This window comes from Ahaetulla prasina, chromosome 2 (genome assembly GCF_028640845.1).
Source record: "Ahaetulla prasina isolate Xishuangbanna chromosome 2, ASM2864084v1, whole genome shotgun sequence".
Lineage (NCBI taxonomy): Eukaryota > Metazoa > Chordata > Lepidosauria > Squamata > Colubridae > Ahaetulla > Ahaetulla prasina.
This window is the reverse complement of record NC_080540.1, coordinates 125,906,926-125,916,805: the sequence shown is the minus strand read 5'-3', so window position 1 is coordinate 125,916,805 and position 9,880 is coordinate 125,906,926. Positions and strand designations below refer to the sequence as shown.

Sequence of the window (9,880 nt, the reverse complement as noted above, 5' to 3'; positions counted from 1 at the left end):
AGAATTGCTTTTTCTTTTTCTCTTTTTCCCTCTTTCTCTCCCCAAAAGAAAACTGTCATAAGTTTTTTTTTTAAAAAAAAGAGTACAAAGGGTTCAGAACAAGCCAGAGAATTATTTTTTAGAGAACTGTTTCTCATCATCAAAATGATAGCTCCTTTATAATATCCATAAGACTACACCGTAAGTCTTCTGATCCATACAGAACTCAGCCGTTTAAATTCAGTACAAAAACCTTTCTTGGTAAATTACTCCCCCCACCTCCAGAAAAAAAAATGCTTTGCTGACACTGTTTTTGTTCCAAAAGGATCTGCTGTGAATAGAAACATTCCCAGGCACCATTTAGGGAAAGGAGCTGTAGTATGGCTCCCCAGCTTCTTCTAGAGAGGAGGAAAACAGCCCAGATCATTCCTGTGATTCGCTCTCTCTTGGGCCAGCAAGGACTCAGCAGCGGAGGGGCTGCCTCTGATTTTTGAAATGTTGCTTCTCTTCAAAGTAACCCTACCTAAGCGCTGTGCAAAGGCAGTTCCACAATGCTGAGCGTCATCGAGCAGCATAAATAGCAAGCACGAGTGAATGTGGAGATTGGGAGGGTAGAGATTTCAAACATACTTGGCTCTCCCTGTCTCTTTTCCGCACACCCATTCCAAATGCCTTAAGCTTTTGGGTCCCAGGCTGCTTGTTTTTGTCTGCAAAGACCTTTTACTCACATTCTGGCCAAGTCTGCTGGGTTTTTTCCCCCCACCCTTTATTTTATTTTATTGCCCAAGAAGAAACCTCATCAACTGGATTTCACTGAAGTCAGGTTTGAATCTAGATTTTTTTATATGTTTACTTTGTTTGCTGTTTTCTCCCCTTATTTTGGGTAACCCCTTGAAATGTGGATGGTTTACCTGACTGACTGACTGAGATGAAAGATAAATTTCTGTCTAAGTAGCTTGAAAATGTGTGATATGCTTGAGTTAATGCAAAATGTAAAGCTCAGCTTTATCCAGTGTCTGCTGAGGTGTTTCTCTAGACCTCCCCGGGCATGCTGAAAATTTGATTTGACAAACTGATTCAGTTGTAAAATCAGTTCAGCACAGTGAGTTGTCTGCTCTTTTGGAGGGGGAAAGGGAAATTGCTGTTTGGGTCTTTTTAATCTTTTTCCAAACTGACCAAAGTGATACAGTAGATGTAGAAATGTTTTATAATGCTTAACAGGAGCTTGAGGTTAAAAGAGTCATAAACTTAAATACATTTAACATACAGGAGGGTGAAGATGTGATTGCTGTTGTTGCTTGAAAAGCAAATAGAGCAGAACATACTGGCAGATGAGAATTGTTGGGCCTGAAAAAGGAATTAATTATTTCCTACATAAATCTCTCCTCTGAAATTAATATTGCTTTGGGAATAAATCTTACAGTATTACCCACATCACCATCACCACCACCATTTATATATATATATATATACCAAAGACCTACGTACAAACATATGACTTTGTAGGTCATACAAAGACCTACATACAAACATATATAATATATATATATATTACTCAGTTGTCTGATTAAGAACACCATTCATTCTCTCTCTCTCTCTCTCTCTTTCTCTCTCTCCCCCTATAAGTCAGCATTTGCAAGGTGGATTTTATTGGGCATTCACTCAAGTCCTTGCAAATTTGCATGGAAGCCATACAGCAAATAAATGAATGCTGTGAGGTAAACTAGGCTGAGAGAGATTAACAGCCAATCAATTTCATGAAGCTGAAACTTTCAGATCTCAAGGTAACAAATTATTCAAATAAACTCCAGGCAGATTATCCTAATTGTTTGGAATTTACTGTCATAAAATTTGCTGATAGCCTCTAGGTCAGTAGGTTTGAAAGGCCAAACAAATTTGTGGAAGGTAATTTCAATGGGCTGATAGAGAGCAAACTGCAATTGTTCCCCATTGCTACTGTAGCAGTGCTGAGTGCAATATGGATTTTAAACACAGTTACTATGATTTTGAATTGCTTTAAAAATAACAATAGGTTGCCCCAGACATGCCATTTTTTATACCATGCAGATATTATGAATTACTGATATTTATAATATGCTGTCAATGTACATAGCATTTTATAAAGAGAAGATATGATAAGCCTGGCTGCCCAAGGATCTTACACTCTACAATAGATCTAAGAATATGGAGGGAAGAGAGAAACTGATGAATGGATAAGCAGAAGAAAATTCTTTCTATTGTATATACCTTGATAGAGCTGCATACTAGAATATAGAACTATTTTAAATCTTCCCTGAAAAGGTGGGTTTTGAAAAGGGGCTTAAAAGAAAATAAAAAGGGTGGTCACATGGCAGAATCCTGAAGTAGAATTGACATATCATTTATCAAGCAATAAAAGAAAAAGTGAGGAGTCACAGGAAGGACCAGGAAATGTAAGAGGTAAAAACATAAGAAGAAGGGCATAGGAGATTTTGAAGATAAAAGACAAAATCCTTGTGAGATCCAAAAGAGAAAGCAAAACAAAGCAGGAGAAAGCTGTGTGGTCAGATCCGAATGATGTGGTTAATTCTAGCAATGTCATGCCAAAAGTGAGACCAGGGAAAACTAGAATAGTACCATATACAGTTATACGCTTAACCACAAAGAAACAGTATTCTCAGGTAATTCACTAATGAACTGAGTTAATGTTTACAAAAGGCCATTTAGGTTTCTTTTACTAAAATATAATGGTGGCTTTATATAATGGTGTAATTATTAGACTTGTTCATTCCAGTTACATAGATGTGGAGCAGTGGTTCTCCTGGCCAAAAGCTTTAGAGCAACTGCACAGCAAAGCTGTACTTTTTTCCTATTACAGATAGCTGGTTGGCCAGAGCTGGACCAACAATAAATTGAAAAGGAACAAATGTTGAAGCAGCCAAACATCCCCATCCCCCCCAGAAAACCTGTCAACTACTAATAAGCCTGGGAAATAAAGAAAACCTAAGAAACAAAAAAGCTACAGCATTATATTATTCTGCCTTACAATGTTTTTTCTGCCCTTTCTCTAGGATAAATACAAGACTGAAGATCACAGATGTTTCTGACATTTCAACAGAAATTAATCTCAGCTAAGCAGTATTTCCTTCCGTTCCCCCTTTTCTTCGAAGAGTCAAACATTTGCCTGCTGCTGATTGCTCAAGGCATGTAAAACTAGAACTTTTATGAGAATGGATGGCACTATCTTCTCCACCATTAGAGCGGCCACAGACACAGAAACTGGCAGCCCGCTCAGAAGCAACCCTAATATTTCTTCCAACAACACATGGGGTGAGGCCTTCTCTGCCAGCTCTTTGGAGGACATCGTGGCCACCTGCACCATCGGGACCATCCTGTCACTTATGTGCATAATTGGAGTGACGGGCAATGTCTACACCTTGGTGGTCATGTGCCACTACATGAGGTCCTCTGCCTCCATGTACATCTACATCATCAACTTGGCCCTAGCAGACCTGCTCTACCTTCTCACTATCCCTTTCATTGTGGGGACTTATTTCATTCAGGAATGGTACTTTGGAGATACAGGTTGCCGGATCCTTTTCAGCCTGGATTTCCTCACCATGCACGCTAGCATTTTCACCTTGATGGTGATGAGCACAGAGAGATACTTTGCGGTGCTGAAGCCTTTGGACACTGTGAAGAGGTCGAAGAGTTATCGGAAAGCAATTGCCCTCATTATCTGGGTAGCATCCCTGCTTCTCACCCTGCCAATGCTGATCATGATCCAGCTAGTGCAAGGGGAAAAGAATATCTGCCTCCCCACCTGGAGCAAGTTGTCTTACAAGATCTACATCACTATTCTCTTCTGCACCAGCATTGTTGGCCCTGGTGTCATTATCGGGTATCTCTACGTTAGATTAGCAAGAACCTACTGGGTGTCCCAGACCACTTCCTTGAAAGAGACCAAACGGCTGCCCAATCAAAAAGTCCTCTACTTAATCTTCACTATTGTGCTGGTCTTTTGGGCCTGCTTCTTGCCGTTCTGGATCTGGCAGCTGCTCTTCCAGTACTATGAGCCTCTTCCCATGTCTCCTAAAGCCACCAGGAACATCAACTACCTGACCACCTGCCTGACCTACAGCAACAGTTGCATCAATCCTTTCCTCTACACCTTGCTGACCAAGAACTACAAAGAATATTTGAGAAACAGGCAGCGTTCTTTTCACAGCAGCCGCAACTACTTCCAGAGAAGGAACCGATTTCAAAGGATTTCCGGGAGATCTTTGTCAACAACCAGCCAGCATTGTACAGAGACTTTTATGCTCCCGCCCATTCCAGGGGGAAGTAATAGCCCATGATGAAAGAAGAGCACTTCCAAAATCAACTGTCATCAAAGTCAGAAGAAGAAGAAAGGAAGCATTACATTTGAAAGGGAGGGATTGTAGAAGAGGTACACGGTGGGTTTAGAGTTTTGATGATATTTGTCATTATAGTAAATCAGGAAAAAAAAACTTATGTAGTTCATACAACCCATGATATGTCACTGTAAGTTTTGCTTCTTGAAATTTTATTATTCCTATTGTGAATAATATTCACTCAAGCAGAATTATTTGGGAGATAAGAGTATTAATAAAAAACTGTGTTCATTTGTTTTATATTGAAGCTGGAAGGTAGGTGGCACTTTAGTGGAAATTAAGTTTGAGGGAAATGTTTGACTTTCTACTGAATTCGTCTCAGCTAAATTCAGATATAGGGACTAAAAACTTGGGTACATGTTGTCCGGCAGATTTCTCAGGACTGGCAGTTGTGAGTCTTGTAGATACTCTTTATATGCACTTACACATTCAAATCTGTTTGCCTTTTACCCCTAGCACATTCTTCACTGATCATCTCAATTGGGGTGCTCTATGCTTCAAAAAAAAATTCCAAATACATAATTTGGACCTGAGGAAAAAGTGATGTGAGTGCTTTATGGAGCTGACTCATCAATGTTAATATGAATCTTAGAACGGCCCCTCTTTAGGATTTTCTTTTTCAGCTTCCCTCTCAGGAGTTATTTTAATAAATAGTAGAACAGTCCAAAACACTTTTTCCAAAGTGTTTTTTTTTTAAGCATGCACAGCTCGAGTGTCAAATATTATGTGACAATATTATAAATGCAGGTATTTAGTCCTCAACTTACAACCACAACCACAATTGAGCCCAAGATTTCTGTTGCTAAGCAAGGCATTTGTTAAGTGAATTTTGCCCCATTTTATGACCTTTCTTGCCACAGTTGTTAAGGGGAAACACTGCAGTTGTTAAGTTAGCAACGTGAATGTTAAGTGAATCTGGCTCCCCCATTGACTTTGCTTGTCAGAAGGTCGCAAAAGATGATCACATGACCCTGGGACACGGCAACCATCATAAGTATGAACCACTTGCCAAGCATTTGAATTTTGATCACATGACCACAGGGATGCCGCAATGGTCCTAAGGGTAAAAAATGGTCAGAAGTCACTTTTTTCAGTGCCATTGTAACCTCGAACAATCACTAAATGAACTGTTGTAAGTTGAGGACTACCTGAACATAAGGTTTACACAAGAAATAAAGATTGTTCAATGAAAACAAATCAAAGAGAATACAATTTAGTGTCTCTGCAATTATAACAGCTGCTATGTAGTATTTGTTGGTCAACATAAACAAGAATTAAAGCAGGTTGTTCTTTAAGAGCCATGCCTCATAGCTGGAGAGAAAGTTTCAGTAACAAGTGACTGTGCAAACCCCATTCATTTCTTTTAGAAGGAAGTCTACGAGATCCAGCATTTCTGTGTACAAACATTTTATGACGCAACCTGTAATATTGCCATAAATCCATAAATAGTGGGTGTTTTTTGTTTTTTTAAAAAAACTTTTTGCTCTTAGGACCACTTACTACTTTTAAAAGTTACGGAGGATCTCCAAAAGAGCTTTGGTTTATATGGGTAATATTTATATTTGCCATATATTAGAAATTGAAATTGATGCGTTCATGGAATAATTATTTATTAAATCATGTAAAAATAACACTATTAAATTCATGAGATGTTAACATAAATAAAATATTGATCATAAAAAGCCGTATATTTTAATAAATTTTAAAAAATGAAAAGTGTGCCATTGTTTTAAATGTTTGCAAGTATCTTCAATAGCTTGCAAATAATTTTGATTGCAAGGACCCTCGGAGAGTGGGTGGGGGCCTCCATAGGTTCTAGAATTCCCTTTTAAAAAACCCAGCCATAAGCACTTTAATACTTGTATTCTTACCTTGTGAATTTTTTAAAAAAACCCAATTTTGTAGCAATGCTGCTAGAGAATTGTGGCATTTTGAAATTCTGTAATGTTTCCCATGTAACTGAAGGTGTGCTTTGTATCTTTTTCTTTTCTTTTTAGTGGGAGTTTGGTTCCAATATTTTTACCTTGCCAGGTTCTACATGTCAATGCACAGCATGTCCATTATTTTTTTTACATCATAAAAAATATAGATACTCCGTCATTAGCAGTCATCCGTAATATGATATGGAAAGTGGTCTCTAGAAGAACCTTGAGATTTTTCTGGTCATGAAGCAAGGAATGCATTTGCTGGTTTTCAATATTATAAAAGTTGGTGGTGGAGGGGGGAGAGAACGATTATCCCATTACTACTAAATAGAAAATCTCCAGCCCAATATAATACATGGCTTTACCAACCATAATATAATAGGGCTGCGCAAGTTCTTTGGAAGAAAAAAAATGATACTTCCTTCCCTTCCTTTTTTTCCCCTCTTTATGTTAATTTTGTATTTAAATGTTTGTTTTTGAAATTTAATAAAGATATTTAAAATAAAAAGATGCTACTCCCTGTTACCTCTTCCACAATCAAGTTCAAAAGAAAACTAATGCGGTTGTGAATGTACACACATCAGGAGAAAAGAGGAGAGTCCAAATCAGCCGTGTGAAGCTAGACAAAGATACAGCTGCTTTCATCGTTTAAACACGGGCCTTGTGTGCATTCCCACACATTGCAAAGCTTCACCCCACCCGCTGGATTTGCAAGTGCTGTACCAGAGGAAACTCATTATTTTCTTAGAGTTTGTGAGAACTATCCAGCTCCACCCAATGGCAAAGAATCCTAATTTACATTCATGCATACTTATTATGAACTTATTGTGAACCGCCCTGAGTCCTGCGGGAGATGGTGCAGTATAAAAGTTTGATTAATAAATAAATAAATAAATAAATTATATGTATGTCAACTGCGCATAAACTTGCAGGATATTGTGGCGTCCAGCAAAAAGAAAAGGAAAAAACTGATACTTTAAAGAGTATAACCACAATATTAGGGGGGAAATGTTAGGGTTTTTTTGTTTTGTTTTTTGTTTTCAGTTAAAACTTAACTGAACTTAAAAATAAGTTAAAGGAATTAATTCCAAATAGTATTTTCCTAAATCAGGGAATTATAGAAAAGAAAAGAATAGAGAAAAGAGATTAAAAAGAACAACTCCTAAAGCAAGAGCATTCATTGTTGGCAGTAGTCAACCTAGATTGGTTGGTTTCTGGAACAAAACAGGGTTAGCTGTAATTAGCATTTGAGTAGAGACCACCAAGGAATCCCAAGACTGGGGAACCTAATTTAGATCCCACCAAGAAGAATGTAACAGAAGTCTATTTCTAGTCTAGAATGAGTTATCAGGAATTGAGTCTGACTTGAGAGTATCTTTACATAAATTTGCTTGAAGGGAAAATGTTGGTTATGAGTTTCAGGTTGGTAGATATGGTGATAGGAGAAAAACGTATAAAAAAAATTAATTGGCTTGTGTGCCAATTAAGGGGGAAATCATGCAAAAATCTACCTGCTCTTGCCTGCTGCATAAATAAAATGGAAGCCGGCTGAGAAAGAAGTGAGGAGATCCATCTGGCTGGCAAATAATATAGAAGAAATATCCTTCCTCAAATCCTGAACTTTACTCTGGGAGGGAATTTAGTAAATTAAAATAAACAAAATCAAGTGGCACAGTGGTTAGAATGCAGGTTTGCAGGTTTACTTTGCCCACAGTCTAGAGTTCAATTCTGATGGGCTTAAAATTGACTCACCCTTCCATCTTTCCAAGATTGGTAAAATAAGGATTGTTGGGGGCAATACGCTGACATTGTAAATTGCTTAGAGAGTGCTGTAAAGCAGGAGTCCCCAAACCTTTGGACCTCAAGGATCACCAAGTTCATAATTTTAAATTCCGTGGACCACTAATACGAATCCAGTGCACGGGATGGGGTCCTTCAGGCACTCTCACTCCTCTCTCTTTCTCTCTCATTCTCTCTTTCTCTCTCCCCCTCTTTCTTTCTTAGAGTTTATGAGAACTATCTAGCTCCTCCCAATGGCAAAGAACCCCACTCATTTTCTCATCACTCTTTCTCTCTACCCCCTTTCTCTCTCATTCTTTCTCTCTTTCTCCCCCTCTTTCTTTCTTAGAGTTTATGAAAACTATCCAGCTCCTCCCAATGGCAAAGAACCCCACTCATTTTCTCATCACTCTTTCTCTCTACCCCCTTTCTCTCTCATTCTTTCTCTCTTTCTCTTTCTCTCCCTCTCTTTCTCTCTCTATATCTCCCACTTTTTCTCTCTGACTTTCTCCCACTTTCTCTCTCATCTCTTCCCCCTTTCTCTCTCATTTTCTCTCTTTCTTTCTCTCTCTCCCCTCTCTCTCCCCTCTCTCTCCCACTCTTTCTATCTCATTCTCTCTCATTCTCTTTCTCTCCCCTCTCTTTCTCTCTCTCTCATTCTCTTTCTCATTCTCTTTCTCCCCCAGTCTATCTCTCATTCTGATTCTCTCGTTCTTATTCTCTCTCTCTCTGATTCTCTTTGGTTATATCTCTCTCTCATTCTCTCTGATTCTCTGTCTCTCATTCTATTTCATTCTAATTCTTTCTCATTCTGATTCTCTCTCACTCTCTGATTCTCTCTCTCTTTCTCTCTGTGTCTTTCTCTCTCTCTCTCTCTCCTTCTCTTTCTCATTCTCTCTCTTTCATTCTCTCTCTTTTTCTCTATTTTATTTTGCGCAGCATCAGCATTCTGCCTTGGTATATTTGCCCAGTCAGTGGAGCAAAGCAGCCCTCATCTCCTGCTGCTTGGGACTCAGAGTGGTAAACAGCTTCTGATCAGGGGAGCAGCCAGATTTTGTTCTCCATTGCCAGATTGGCCCCCTGCAAGCTCTCATCTCTCTAGGACCCTGGCCAAAGTTTCCTGCACCACTTCAGCGAGTGGTCCTCGAGAGACAAGAGCTTGCAGGGGGCCGATCTGGCATCCGCAATGGAGAGCAAAATCCGGCTGCTCCCTGGACCAGTCGCCATTTACCGCTCTGAGTCCCAAGAGGCAGGAGACGAGGGTTGCTTTACACCATCAGCTGGGCAAATATACCTAGGCGGAATGCTGATGCTGTGCAAGTGCAAGTAGTGCTTCGCTCCCACAGCTTCCAGCCATTGAAATCATTGCTTCAGCTCACTTGTGCCGCAGCTCCTCTACCAGGGTGCACTGGCAAAAATGCGAAAATTTCTCCACGGACCACCAAAATTTTTTCACAGACCACCAGTGGTCCGCGGACCACCAGTTGGTGACCGCTGCTGTAAAGCACTGTGCAGCAATATATAAGCCTAAATGCTCTTGCTGTTTATTGCCTTTGTTTGGTTAGTTGCAGAATTAGAGGTGATCCAATTAAGTTTCTGCAGGGTATATAAAGCAAAGTGATCAGTTAAATCATGTAGCCATGCTGCCATCTTCACTTCTCAAACTCAGCAGCCCACCAATCATAAAAAGGAGGCAGAGACACGGCAGAATTTGCTGTCCAGTATCTGATGTCTTTGTGATGGTTTATTATCAACTTTCCCCAGTCTGATCCCTTTTGAATCCTCTTGATAACTAATCCATTT

At 39.4% G+C, this 9,880-nt stretch overlaps 1 protein-coding gene across 4 annotated transcripts; it reads left to right on the top strand.

Moving 5' to 3' along the window:
- Positions 1 to 509: 509 nt before the first annotated feature.
- On the top strand, positions 510 to 6,730 carry LOC131190996 (urotensin-2 receptor-like). 4 transcript variants are annotated; one of them, XM_058168623.1, is made up of 3 exons: positions 510 to 802; positions 1,610 to 1,763; positions 3,030 to 6,730. In XM_058168623.1, exon 3 carries the CDS (start codon positions 3,183 to 3,185, stop codon positions 4,314 to 4,316), a length of 1,134 nt encoding a protein of 377 aa, XP_058024606.1. In that variant the 5' UTR covers positions 510 to 802; positions 1,610 to 1,763; positions 3,030 to 3,182; the 3' UTR covers positions 4,317 to 6,730. The 4 variants fall into 4 exon arrangements, with proteins under 4 accessions (XP_058024606.1, XP_058024603.1, XP_058024604.1 ...); XM_058168620.1 differs by having other exon boundaries at positions 1,606 to 1,763; XM_058168621.1 differs by lacking the exon at positions 1,610 to 1,763 and having other exon boundaries at positions 510 to 797.
- The last annotated feature ends 3,150 nt before the right edge of the window (positions 6,731 to 9,880 follow it).

Excerpts from the sequence above, each read along its gene's own strand:
- LOC131190996 (XM_058168621.1), top strand. The coding sequence starts at position 3,183 with ATGAGAATGGATGGCACTATCTTCTCCACCATTAGAGCGGCCACAGAC.